The 14,695-nt window shown below is 44.0% G+C and overlaps 1 protein-coding gene across 3 annotated transcripts in view; it reads right to left on the reverse strand.

Annotated features, from left to right (window-relative positions):
* LOC115140276 (patatin-like phospholipase domain-containing protein 7) overlaps window positions 1-14,695 on the reverse strand; it is a 36,539-nt gene that overhangs the window by 2,242 nt on the left and 19,602 nt on the right. For all 3 annotated transcript variants that reach the window (XM_029678566.2, XM_029678565.2, XM_029678564.2), the window contains exons 28-32: window positions 1,828-1,897; window positions 1,351-1,467; window positions 1,033-1,181; window positions 595-747; window positions 289-405 (exon numbers count right to left, since the gene is read on the reverse strand). In XM_029678566.2, coding sequence (XP_029534426.1) covers window positions 289-405; window positions 595-747; window positions 1,033-1,181; window positions 1,351-1,467; window positions 1,828-1,897 — 606 coding nt within the window. The remainder of the gene's footprint in view (window positions 1-288; window positions 406-594; window positions 748-1,032; window positions 1,182-1,350; window positions 1,468-1,827; window positions 1,898-14,695) is intronic.

Genomic DNA, 14,695 nt, shown 5'->3' on the forward strand with positions numbered 1-14,695 from the left:
GTCCAACTGTTGCATTTATTATAATTGTTTTCAAAATCTTTTAACAATTTTGATGACCATTGCTACTGTAAATTAGAAAACTGCTATACTCCAGTTCATAACAGGTTCCTAACAGCGAGTGTTGGAAGCAATCAGTCAGAAATGACAGTAAAAACCATATCAAAACCCAACATGAGCCAGAGGTGCACAAGGGTCGGAGTAAGGGTTGGAAGAGCTGGTGCAACACATCTGAAATAGAAACTAGGTGTGGTGCAGTTAGGAAGCTGCCTGTGTAACTTGCTAACTCACATTGCAGCTCTTGGTCTTGTGAAATTCCTCTTGATGTCTGTCTTTCATCATCTTATCCACAACTCCACTCCGACTCCACATGTCAAACACTGTCTTACCATGCTGGAAGCCCACCTCCTGAGACAGAGACAGAGAAAGGGGGATTAGGTGAGATCATGATGACACAGCTAAGGTGTCAATGTCCCAAATGGCACCCTATTCTCTACATAGTGCACTACTTTATGGGCTCTGGTCAAAAGCAGTGCACTATATAGGGAATAGGGTGCCATTTGGGATGCCGCCAGTGAGAAACAGAGGGCTACTCACAGCGATCTCGTCGAACTTGCCAAACTCCAAGGTGCCATAATGATCAATGGGCGGACGGATGCACTCGCAGTACTCGCTGTCTTTAACCAACTCCAGCTGACGAACGCAGCAGACATAGGCCAACCTGGTCTGGATCTCAGCCATGTTCAGGACCTTTATAGTGAATTAGAGCACACAAATACATGGGAGTGCAGGTAGGCCTCCACGCTTACACAAACAAAGGAAAGTAGCAGGGGTGTCCAAACAACAATGACAGGAATCCAATTACAGGGCTTACCCAGAAAAATGTCCAAAAACGGACTAATACCTGGTAAACAGGAGTTGGAGCATTCAAAACAGTCTTCATTGATCTGTTGTGATCAACAACCCGAGAGCTTACTCATTGTCAACTAAATAACCCTGAAGTATCCTGGGTTTTCTAGCAGCCCCCTTACTCACCTGGACTTTCTCTGACAGGGGATTGAAGCGTTTCCATAGCAGCCACCAGCCAGACAGCGAGTCGCCATAGTTGGTGAGGTTAGTCTCGTCCTGGCTGCCCACGTCGATGGCAATCACTACTTTGGCCCCCATGGAGCGAGCTACGTCAGCTATAGACAGAGAGCGAGACAGAGGTAAAGACTGACCAATAACCATGGCATCTACTGTGTACTGTACATCACATGCAAGTTAATGTCTCTAACTTGTTCAGTATTACAAGTATGCTGACTTAATTTCATGTTTTATAGTCATTTGAGACATGGTCATATGAAAACTGACCAGGTAGGTTATTGATGTAGCCACCATCCATGAGTAAGTGTCCGTCTTTGGGGTCACAGAGGGGAGGCATGTACCCAGACAGTGACATGCTGGCACGCACATACCTCCACAGGGAACCTACAAGAGGAGGGAATGCTGAGGTTTAATACTTCAAGAGAGTCAAAGAGCTAGATGATATGTCCCAAATGGCACCCTATTCCCTATATAGTGCACTACTTTTGACCAGGGCACGCATCAAATGACATCCTATTCACTATACTTTAGTTTATTTAGTAAATATTTTCTTCACTCTATTTTCTTAGAACTGCATTGTGGGTTAAGGGCTTGTAAGTAAGCATTTTACGGTAAGGTCTACCTACACCTGTTGTATTTGGCGCATGTGACAAATAAAATGTGATTTGATAGTGAACTACTTTTAACCAGAACCCTAAGGCCCTGGACACTATATATGGACATAGAGAGTAAAGCCAGACAGACCGTCAGTGTGAACTCTCATGGATGAAGCAGTGATATCCGTTGTGACGTTGAAGTAAGGGATCCACAGGTCCTAGGACAGTAGGAGGAGCAAGAGGGGGAAAGGGAAATTAAGAGAGGATCATCTAAAACCACCTCACAGAGGATTTCACCTTATCTTGTTTGACCTTATGTCAATTTGAATAGGGTAAGAGCACAATAAAAATGTAACTGACATCCTAAGTTTGTACCGACAGATGTAGCATATTGAATATCATTATAGAAATGCATAAAATGCAGCCTCCAATTGACCCGTCGCTAAGCCCCGCCCCAGAATCTAATCGCAGCGCTCCAATGGATAGCAACTGTCGAATTGGAAAAGTGTTGCGGTAGCTATTGATAAATAAGAACATCAAGACGAAACAGCTGCTTTACAAGTGGGATGCACTGTTGAGTGCTACATCCCGAGGGGTTCGTGCAGATTGTACAGAGATTGTGACAGCCGTTTAAATGGCATCCCTTGAGAAGGCAAGAACAAGATGCATGTCAGGAGAAGTGTAGTATAATCATGAGGAGGAATAGAGGCAGAGGAGGTCTAAGAGAGACAGAGAGGAAGAGGGTGAGCTTGAGTCGGTTAAAAATGTCAGAAAAAAAGGAGATGGTTTGTTAAAGGGGGCATGGGGTATTGTGTGTTGATTGATGAGGGAAAAAACATTTAATCAATTTTAGAATAAGGCTGTAACGTAACAATTTGTGGAAAAAGTCATGGGATCTGAATACTTTTTGAATGCACTGCAGACATATCTTGTCTGATGCTTTAAGCACACTGTTTGAATAAATAATTAAGACACATATGACTCAAGAGGGAGCCAGAGATCAAGATAGCCTAACCAGAAGAAAAAAAACCTGTTCCCGACCCGCCCCTTCCTCCTGCTCCTGTTGGCCTTTGCAGATTCTGCCATTATGCTCCCGAAGTTGCCGGTAATAGACTACACCTATGGTCAGCAAACTTTTCCATGTGGAGTGCCAATTTACAATTTCTACCGATCAATTATTACATTTACATTTAAGTCATTTAGCAGACGCTCTTATCCAGAGCGACTTACAAATTGGTGCATTCACCTTATGACATCCAGTGGAGCAGCCACTTTACAATAGTGCATCTAAATCTTTTAAGGGGGGGGGGTGAGAAGGATTACTTTATCCTATCCTAGGTATTCCTTAAAGAGGTGGGGTTTCAGGTGTCTCCGGAAGGTGGTGATTGACTCCGCTGTCCTGGCGTCGTGAGGGAGTTTGTTCCACCATTGGGGGGCCAGAGCAGCGAACAGTTTTGACTGGGCTGAGCGGGAGCTGTACTTCCTCAGTGGTAGGGAGGCGAGCAGGCCAGAGGTGGATGAACGCAGTGCCCTTGTTTGGGTGTAGGGCCTGATCAGAGCCTGGAGGTACTGAGGTGCCGTTCCCCTCACAGCTCCGTAGGCAAGCACCATGGTCTTGTAGCGGATGCGAGCTTCAACTGGAAGCCAGTGGAGAGAGCGGAGGAGCGGGGTGACGTGAGAGAACTTGGGAAGGTTGAACACCAGACGGGCTACGGCGTTCTGGATGAGTTGTAGGGGTTTAATGGCACAGGCAGGGAGCCCAGCCAACAGCGAGTTGCAGTAATCCAGACGGGAGATGACAAGTGCCTGGATTAGGACCTGCGCCGCTTCCTGTGTGAGGCAGGGTCGTACTCTGCGGATGTTGTAAAGCATGAACCTACAGGAACGGGCCACCGCCTTGATGTTAGTTGAGAACGACAGGGTGTTGTCCAGGATCACGCCAAGGTTCTTAGCGCTCTGGGAGGAGGACACAATGGAGTTGTCAACCGTGATGGCGAGATCATGGAACGGGCAGTCCTTCCCGGGAGGAAGAGCAGCTCCGTCTTGCCGAGGTTCAGCTTGAGGTGGTGATCCGTCATCCACACTGATATGTCTGCCAGACATGCAGAGATGCGATTCGCCACCTGGTCATCAGAAGGGGGAAAGGAGAAGATTAATTGTGTGTCGTCTGCATAGCAATGATAGGAGAGACCATGTGAGGTTATGACAGAGCCAAGTGACTTGGTGTATAGCGAGAATAGGAGAGGGCCTAGAACAGAGCCCTGGGGGACACCAGTGGTGAGAGCACGTGGTGAGGAGACGGATTCTCGCCACGCCACCTGGTAGGAGCGACCTGTCAGGTAGGACGCAATCCAAGCGTGGGCCACGCCGGAGATGCCCAACTCGGAGAGGGTGGAGAGGAGGATCTGATGGTTCACAGTATCGAAGGCAGCCAATAGGTCTAGAAGGATGAGAGTTAGCTTTAGCAGTGCGGAGCGCCTCCGTGATACAGAGAAGAGCAGTCTCAGTTGAATGACTAGTCTTGAAACCTGACTGATTTGGATCAAGAAGGTCATTCTGAGAGAGATAGCGGGAGAGCTGGCCAAGGACGGCACGTTCAAGAGTTTTGGAAAGAAAAGAAAGAAGGGATACTGTTCTGTAGTTGTTGACATCGGAGGGATCGAGTGTAGGTTTTTTCAGAAGGGGTGCAACTCTCGCTCTCTTGAAGACGGAAGGGACGTAGCCAGCGGTCAGGGATGAGTTGATGAGCGAGGTGAGGTAAGGGAGAAGGTCTCCGGAAATGGTCTGGAGAAGAGAGGAGGGGATAGGGTCAAGCGGGCAGGTTGTTGGGCGGCCGGCCGTCACAAGACGCGAGATTTCATCTGAGAGAGAGGGAGAAAGAGGTCAGAGCACAGGGTAGGGCAGTGTGAGCAGAACCAGCGGTGTCGTTTGACTTAGCAAACGAGGATCGGATGTCGTCAACCTTCTTTTCAAAATGGTTGACGAAGTCATCTGCAGAGAGGGAGGAGGGGGAGGGGGAGGAGGATTCAGGAGGGAGGAGAAGGTGGCAAAGAGCTTCCTAGGGTTAGAGGCAGATGCTTGGAATTTAGAGTGGTAGAAAGTGGCTTTAGCAGCAGAGAGAGAAGAGGAAAATGTAGAGAGGAGGGAGTGAAAGGATGCCAGGTCCGCAGGGAGGCGAGTTTTCCTCCATTTCCGCTCGGCTGCCCGGAGCCCTGTTCTGTGAGCTCGCAATGAGTCGTCGAGCCACGGAGCGGGAGGGGAGGACCGAGCCGGCCTGGAGGATAGGGGAAATAGAGAGTCAAAGGATGCAGAAAGGGAGGAGAGGAGGGTTGAGGAGGCAGAATCAGGAGATAGGTTTGAGCAGAGGGAAGAGATGATAGGATGGAAGAGGAGAGAGTAGCGGGGGAGAGAGAGCGAAGGTTGGGACGGCACGATACCATCCGAGTAGGGGCAGTGTGGGAAGTGTTGGATGAGAGCGAGAGGGAAAAGGATACAAGGTAGTGGTCGGAGACTTGGAGGGGAGTTGCAATGAGGTTAGTGGAAGAACAGCATCTAGTAAAGATGAGGTCGAGCGTATTGCCTGCCTTGTGAGTAGGGGGGGAAGGTGAGAGGGAGGTCAAAAGAGGAGAGGAGTGGAAAGAAGGAGGCAGAGAGGAATGAGTCAAAGGTAGACGTGGGGAGGTTAAAGTCGCCCAGAACTGTGAGAGGTGAGCCGTCCTCAGGAAAGGAGCTTATCAAGGCATCAAGCTCATTGATGAACTCTCCGAGGGAACCTGGAGGGCGATAAATGATAAGGATATTAAGCTTGAAAGGGCTGGTAACTGTGACAGCATGGAATTCAAAGGAGGCGATAGACAGATGGGTAAGGGGAGAAGGAGAGAATGACCACTTGGGAGAGATGAGGATCCCGGTGCCACCACCCCGCTGACCAGAAGCTCTCGGGTGTGCGAGAACACGTGGGCGGACGAAGAGAGAGCAGTAGGAGTAGCAGTGTTATCTGTGGTGATCCATGTTTCCGTCAGTGCCAAGAAGTCGAGGACTGGAGGAGGCATAGGCTGAGATGAACTCTGCCTTGTTGGCCGCAGATCGGCAGTTCCAGAGGCTACCGGAGACCTGGAACTCCACGTGGGTCGTGCGCTGGGACCACCAGATTAGGTGGCCGCGGCCACGCGGTGTGGAGCGTTTGTATGGTCTGTGCAGAGAGGAGAGAACAGGGATAGACAGACACATAGTTGACAGGCTACAGAAGAGGCTACGCTAATGCAAAGGAGATTGGAATGACAAGTGGACTACACGTCTCGAATGTTCAGAAAGTTGAGCTTACGTAGCAAGAATCTTATTGACTAAAATGATTAAAAATGATACAGTACTGCTGAAGTAGGCTAGCTGGCAGTGGCTGCGTTGTTGACTTTGTAGGCTAGCTGGCAGTGGCTGCGTTGTTGATTCGGGGGCTAGCTGGCTAGCTAGCAGTGTTGATTACGTTACGTTGCGTTAAAAGAACGACAATAGCTGGCTAGGTAACCTAGAAAATCGCTCTAGACTACACAATTATCTTTGATACAGAGACGGCTATGTAGCTAGCTACGATCAAACAAATCAAACCGTTGTACTGTAATGAAATGAAATGAAAATGTGATACTACCTGTGGAGCGAGGCGGAATGCGACCGGGTTGTTAAGTTCTATTCGGTAGACGTTGGATAGCTGTTGGCTAGCTAGCAGTGGCTCCTACATTAAGGACGACAAATAGCTGGCTAGCTAACCTCGGTAAATTAAGATAATCACTCTAAAACTACACACTATAAACTACACAATTATCTTGGATACGAAGACAGCAAAGACAACTATGTAGCTAGCTAACACTACACTAATCAAGTCGTTCAGTTGAGGGTAATAGTTACTACAGTGCTGCTATACGGTAGACGGTGGACGTTAGCTAGCTGGCTAGCTGCTGGGCAGATAGCAGTGTAGGCTATGTTAGGACGACGAAATACGATAATTACGCAATTATCTTTGATACAAAGACGGCTATGTAGCTAGCTAAGAAGAAATTGCTAAGATTAGACAAATCAAACCGTTGTACTATAATGAAATGTAATGAAATGTAATGAAAAGTTATACTACCTGCAGACCGAAGTGCGTATGCGACTGCTCGCTCCAACCCGGAAGTACTCTCAAGTTTATCATGTATAATTATTATCAATTATAATAACATGTTTTTGTTCTCTTGCCAACTAGATAAAAATTGCCTACATAAAGTCAACCATTAAAAACATTTCAGGTAGAATATCCTGATATACAGTGGGGCAAAAAAGTATTTAGTCAGCCACCAATTGTGCAAGTTCTCCCACTTAAAAAGATGAGAGAAGCCTGTACTTTTCATCATAGGTACACTTCAACTATGACAGACAAAATTAGGATAATTTATTTGCAAATTATGGTGGAAAATAAGTATTTGGTCACCTACAAACAAGCAAGATTTCTGGCTCTCAAATAAGTATTTGGTCAATAACAAAAGTTCATCTCAATACTTTGTTATATACCCTTTGTTGGCAATGACAGAGGTCAAACGTTTTCTGTAAGTCTTTACAAGGTTTTCACACACTGTTGCTGGTATTTTGGCCCATTCCTCCATGCAGATCTCCTCTATAGCAGTGATGTTTTGGGGCTGTCCCACCAAAGTGTCCGATTTCAAATAGGCTTTTCAGCGAAAGCACTACAAACGATTATGTTAGGTCTCCACCAAACCACAATAAGCACAGCCATTTTCCAGCAAAATATAGCATTCACAAAAAGCATAAATAGAGATCAAATTAATCACTAACCTTGAATTATCTTCATCAGATGACACTCATAGGACTTCATGTTACACAATACATGCATGTTTTGTTTGATAAAGTTAATATTTATTTACATTGGTTAGATTCACTAGTTCCAAAAACATCAAGTGATTTTGCATAGCCACATCGTTTCAACAGAAATACTCATCATTAATGTAGATGATAATACAAATTATACACCTGGAATTATAGATATACCTCTCCTTAATGCAACCGCTGTGTCAGAGTTCAAAAAATATTTACAGAAAAAGCAACCCATGCAATAATCTGAGACGCCGCTCAGAACAGTAGCCAAATTAGCCTCCATGTTGGAGTCAACAGAAACCAGAAAATACATGATAAACTTCATCAGAATGCAGTCCTAGAATTCCCAGGTCTACAATAAATGCTTGATTTGTTCGAAAATGTCCATTATTTATGTCCAATTAGCTACTTTGGTTAGCGCGTTTGGTAAACAATTCCAAAGTCACAAAGCGCATCCACTATAACGTGACAAAATGCCCAAAAGTTCCGTAACAGTCAGTAGAAACATTTCAAACGATGTACTGAATCAGTCTTTAGAATGTTGTTTACATATATTTATTTTATTTTACCTTTATTTAACCAGGCAAGTCAGTTAAGAACAAATTCTTATTTTCAATGACGGTCTAGGAAGAATGCAATCTGCTTTATCTCCTAACGTATTGCACAAGTTGACTGCAGGTATTTACAAATATAACAATTTATTGAAAAACTTCAAAGAAATAGTTTAAACAGTATTGATAGTATTGAAAAACCATCCCGTGGCTATTTCTAAATACCCCGGTATACGGTACATATGGTATAGCGCCCATGCAACAAAAGAAGCAGACATTGAATATCACTTTGAACATGGTGAAGTTATTAATTACACTTTGGATGGTGTATCAATAACTCAATTGCCGGAGAGGAAGAAAATTGCTTAGGGATTTCCCCAGGAGGCCAATGTTGACTTTAAAACAGTTACAGAGTTCAATGGCTGTGATAGGTGAAAACTGAAGATGGATCAACACCATTGTAATTACTTCACAATACTAACCTAAATGACAGAGTAAAAGAAGGAAGCCTGTACAGAATACAAATATGCCAAAAACATGCATCCTGTTGGCAATAAGACACTAAAGTAAAATTGCAAAAAATGTGGCAAAGAATTTAACTTTATGTCCTGAATACAAAGTGTTATGTTTGGGGCAAATCCAACACAGCACATCACTAAGTACCACTCTTCATATTTTCAAGCATGGTGGTGGCTGCATCATGTTATGGGTATGCTTGTTATCGGCAAGAACTATGGAGTTTTTAGATAATATACGGATAAATAAATAAACGAAATAGAGCTAAGCACAGGCAAAATCCTAGAGGAAAACCTGGTTCAGTTTGGTTTCCAAAAGACACTGGGAGACAAATCCACTTTCAGCAGGACAATAACCTAAAGACAAGGCCAAATATGCACTGGAGTTTCTTACCGAGATAACACTGAATGTTCCCGAGTGGCCTAGTTACAGTTTTGACATAAGTCTGCTTGAAAATCTACGGCGGGACTTGAAAATGGCTGTCTAGCAATGACCAACTTGACAGAACATGAATACTTTTTTTTTCAATTTAAAGTTTTATTAAGTTTTGTTTTTCAATCAACCAACAAAACACATTCACAGATGTGACAGACTTTAAAAATATATATATAATATTAAATAATATATTATATATATATACACACAAATAATAATTATTAAAAAAGAAATATTTATAAAACTAGCAGCAGCACTATCAAGGTTCTTATTAGCTATTTCCAGCCTTAGCTGAGACGACGAGCAAATAATTAGTTTTTAGATTTTACAGCACCTTACACAACAGTATCTGCTCATTTCCCTAATCACCCCATTCACTCTGTCCAATTTGAAATATAGTTGAGTAGTGGAGACCAGAGTCTATCAAACTTGGGATGTCTCTTGTGGAGGTCATAAGTGAGCTTTTCAATTGGGAGAAAGTCAACAATCTGGTCAATCCACATTTTAAATGTAGGAGATGTATTAAAGGCCCACAATAGAATAATAAATTTCTTAGCAAAGTATGTAATAGTCATAAGCAAATTTTCTCTGTCAGGATCAAGAACAAAGTCCTGCTGGGCATTGAGAAGATAGATACACGGGGTCATATCAAACTATCCATCTAGTATTTTCTGTGCAGCAGTATGTACAGATTTCCGAAATCTGGTAATCTCTCTACAGCTCCAAAATACATGCATATAGGTTCCACTTTCAGAGGTACATCTTTTACAGTTAGGAGACATATCTGTTTTCATTCTATGGAGTCATTGGAGTGTAATACAATTTGTACAAAAATGTGTAATTAGATTCTTTCATTTTTACATTAGTAGAGGAGCAGTATACCCTGTCGCAAACCTCCGCACATAACTCATCACTGATAGTCAGACCGAGATTATTTCAAAAGGAGTAAAGAAGGAGCCTCCTTTCTCAGAAAGGAGTCTATAGATATAAGAGATTTTGCCTTTAATGGATTGTGCTGTGACAAGAAGGGTTTCAACTTCATTCAGCTGAGTTCTAAACCTCCTCTTGGAAGTAAATGAGGAAATGATGTCTAATTTGAAGATATTAAAAAAAGGGATCTTGGCACATTGAATTCACTGCAGAGCTCTTGGAAGGATTTCAGTGTAGTGGTTTTCTGATGAAATAGGTCTGAAAAGGTCCTGATTCCTAGAGTATGCCAAAGATTAAAGTTGGCATCATTCAGGGCTTTTGGCAAGTCTGGGTTGCCTACTATAGGCGAGTGAGAACATATTTGGGAGGAAATGCCCAGGAATTTCTTACAGTCCCTCCATGCTAGCTAGTAGGGTGATGTAAATCACAAAGGTTTTGGCTATGTTGCCCACTTCACTAAAGTTATTCATGAAGATAATTGAGCTTAGGGGCAATGAACCACATGATTGGGCTTCTATCTGAATCCACGTTGACTCTTGTCTGTTTGTGATCCATGTTAGCATGTTGCGGATTTGGGCAGACCAGTAGTACAATTGAAGGGAGGGAAGGGCAAGACCACCCTTAGATTCAGGTTTCGATAGAGTGGAGAACATGATCCTAGGTTTTTTATTGCCCCATATAAATTTGGTGATGCTTTGGTTAGTTGTTTTGAAAAAGGAAACTGGGAGATAGCATGGGAACATCTGAAATAAATAGTTCAGTCTAGGGAGGATGTTCATACGGATTACATTTATTCTTCCTACTAAGCTAATTGGGAGGGAGATCCAGGTTTGGAAGATAATTTTCCTTGAAAAGGCAATTCAGATCTAGTGTTATGAAGATCCCAAGGTATTGAAACCCCTGTGTCTTCCATTGGAATAGACATAGTGTCTTCATAGAGCTGGTGAGTGTAATATTGAGAGGGCAAACAGTGGATTTGTTCAAATTGATCTTATATCCTGAAAACATCCCATACTGAGCAATTGTGTCTAAAATGGGAGAGAGGAATTTCTCAGGGTTGGATATGTAGAGCAAGACATCATCCTTGTAGAGCAAAATCTTGTGCTGCAGGCCGCCTGCAGACCATGGTGCTTGCCTACGGAGCTGTGAGGGGAACGGCACCTCAGTACCTCCAGGCTCTGATCAGGCCCTACACCCAAACAAGGGCACTGCGTTCATCCACCTCTGGCCTGCTCGCCTCCCTACCACTGAGGAAGTACAGTTCCCGCTCAGCCCAGTCAAAACTGTTCGCTGCTCTGGCCCCCCAATGGTGGAACAAACTCCCTCACGACGCCAGGACAGCGGAGTCAATCACCACCTTCCGGAGACACCTGAAACCCCACCTCTTTAAGGAATACCTAGGATAGGATAAAGTAATCCTTCTCACCCCCCCCCCCCCTAAAAGATTTAGATGCACTATTGCACCAATTTGTAAGTCGCTCTGGATAAGAGCGTCTGCTAAATGACTTAAATGTAAATGTAAACACCCATAATACTTGGATTGCTCCTTATCAACTCTGACAGAGGTTCCGCCCCCAACAAGTAGAGCAGGGGGGACAGCGAGCACCCTTGTCTTGTGCCCCGTCCCAAAGGGAATCTGTCAGAGTTCAGTCCGTTAGTAGTCACCATGGCATTTGGATGAGAGTATAGTGATTTGATCCATTTAATAAAGTTTGGGCCCATATTGAACTTTTCTAAGACTGAGAACAGAAAGCTCCACTCCATCCTGTCGAACACCTTCTCAGCATCCAGTGAAGCCAACAGGACAGGGGTCTTCTGTGCGTTTACTTGATCAATAATATCAAAAAGACGCCGAATGTTATCAGAAGAGTATCTGTCTCTAATAAATCCAGTTCGGTCCGCTTTCATTATTTTGGGAAGAAGAGTGTTTAGTCTTTTGGCGAGCAATTTGGTAATTATTTTGTAGTCGAAATCCAACAAGCTTATGGTCCGGAAGGACGAGCAGGATAGGGGGTCCTTGTCTTTTTTGAGCAACACTGTAATGCGAGCTGTGTGCATTGAGTCTGGGAGAGCTTTGTAGAACTCTCTGGGCAATCGATCTGGGCTTATTAGGTGGCATGGAGGTAATTGCCTCCAGGATCTCCTCAGGAGTGAAGGGGGAGTTGAGATCTTCTTGGTCGGTCTCTGATAGTTTAGGTAGCGAGATTCCCTCTAGGAAAGAGTGGAGTTTTGCCTCCGTGTGCTTTCTCTCAGAGGTATATAGTTTGCAGTAAATATCATGAAAAGTTCAATTTATATTTTTTGGGTCATATGTGACCTCGTCCTCTGCTATTCGGATAGACATGATTGTACGCTCTGACTGCTCTTTTTTTAATTGGTAAGCAAGCAATCTACTCGGCCTATTGCTATACTCATGGTATTTCGGTTTAGTAAAAAAGGTTTTTTTTTTATCTCCCGAGTGTAGTCCAAATTCAATTTGGCTTTGGCTGCTTTAAGATGACTCCAGGAGGTGCTGTCTGGGGATTGTTTATGTGCTTCTTCACAGCATTCCAGCTCCCTCTCAAGATCTAGCCTGTGTGCTTCCATTACTTTTTTCTTAGAGGAAGCATATGCAATTAATGACCTCTTAGTGTGGCTTTAGCAGCGTCCCACATTGTGGCCGGAGAAACAGGAGAATCTTTGTTGTCTTGTGTGTAGTTGTCTATCCATGTAGTTACCAATGTATGGAACGCTTCGTTTGATAACATGGAGGTGTTGAATTTCCAGCTCTTTGACCTCGGGATGTTTTTGCAGAGGTCAAAGCGGAGGTGGACAAAGGCGTGATCTGAAAGTGCTATGGGGTCTGATTGTACACGTGGCTGAATTTATGAAACTCTTTGGGATAAAAATGTAATCTATACGGGAGTAGGTGTTATGGACAGAGTAGTCCATAGATGAGCTATTAGTCTCTCTCCAGATGTCTATCAGTCCCATCTCTTTAGTAAGAGAGTTCAACATCTTTGCAGATCTAGGATTTGTGGTGGGGACTTGAGATGATTTGTCTAGGGTTGGGTTGAGGGTACAATTAAAATCTCCGGCCACCACTCCAAAGGAAACACAATGCTCATTGAACAGGGTTATCAGTTTTGACATAAAAGCAGGAGTATCTGTGTTAGGGGCATATATGTTTAAGATAGTAATTGGTTGGCCATACAGTGACCCAGTTATCAAAATAAATCTCCCCTCCGGATCAGATTTTTGTCGATTATGAATGGAACATTCTTATGGATAAGTATGGCTGTACCTCTACTGTTTGATTTGAAAGATGAGAAATACACCTGTCCCACCCAAGCTCTGTGGAGTTTGGCATGTTCAGCATCACAGAGGTATGTCTCTTGTAATAGCGCGATGTCTGTTTTTTCCTTTTTTAGAGCACATAGTATCTTTCTCTGTTTTATTGCATGACCTAGACCATGGCAGTCCCATGTCAATAGATTTAAGGTACTAGTCATCATAATCGAACTTTAGTGCAAGTCATCTCTGGGTAAAGGTGGATAATAGTTACAGCTGCATTCACATAAAAGGAAAATAAATGGTGTACATAAAATAACACTCTGAACACCCCAGCCGAGTTCCCAAACAACTCGACACATCCCGTTGGATCTATTACCCCCAGTCTCAATTCTGTGTTCCGAAAAAAACAAAAAACAGGAATAGTTAGCAACGCACAACGTCTCCCCCTCCCCACCAAAGATATGCCTCATCCTCTCCGGCCCGCATTGAGTAAATGACAACGTAGCCCCCGTCCAGACCACATTAAAAGAGGGAGAAAATAAAATCAATAGCCCAGCCTACATATACCTCCCCCAGGGGACATAGGGAACCACAGTAATAATATCAACAAAAAGATGGAAATAAAAGTAGGCTGAAACATTAGTAGGCCTAGGTTAGGCCCAGGATTGTCTTTCAAAAACCGTTTTGCCTCTTCGGGAGTTTTGAAGTGTCGCAGGGCTCCTTGGTGAAGAATCCTGAGCTCGTTTGGGTATTTGAATCCCCTGAGGATGCCTCGGTCAATGGAGTATTTCTTCACCTCGTCAAACTCTCGGTGCATTCCAGCTGACAGGTTCTGGTGTAAAGTGAGTTTGGCGTTTCCCACTGTAATGGTGTTGATTTTCGCCGCCTGTAGGACTCGTTCCTTGTCTGTGAATCTCAGGAAACATATGGGGGTAGGGCGTGGTGGTTGTCTGGCTGCTGGTGGGGGCCTCAGTGCTCAGTGAGCTCTATGGGCCTGTCGGTGGACATGTGGAGCCACTCGGTAAGTTTGTCTTGCAGGTAGTGAATCAGTGGCCCAGATTTAATAGAACACAATTATACCTGTTTTCCAGGTCCTCTGTTTTCTCTGCCAGATGTTTTTTCCAGATCTTTTTAGCATATACTATTGTTTCCATGGCGTCTGTCCATGGATAGGATTCACCCCTCTGCCTCAACCATTAACACAGGGCGCCTGGACATCTTGTTGTTGATGTCAGGCAAAGGGTCCTCTTGCTCCTGGCTAATGGTGCTAGCTTTTCCTGAAGCTAGCTGCTTCTTGGAGCCTTTTTCCGTCGCTAATGCTCGAGTCCGGGTAAAAATGTCAACTGTAATGTCGCCTTTTGTAGCCGCTATTACTTTTTGACTTAAGCTAAAGGAGTTTAAACTTGAAGTGGAGGTAAGATTAGGAATTGGAAACTACTTGTGCGGAGC

The sequence above is a fragment of the Oncorhynchus nerka genome, linkage group LG13, assembly GCF_034236695.1.
Source record: "Oncorhynchus nerka isolate Pitt River linkage group LG13, Oner_Uvic_2.0, whole genome shotgun sequence".
In the NCBI taxonomy this organism is placed as follows: domain Eukaryota; kingdom Metazoa; phylum Chordata; class Actinopteri; order Salmoniformes; family Salmonidae; genus Oncorhynchus; species Oncorhynchus nerka.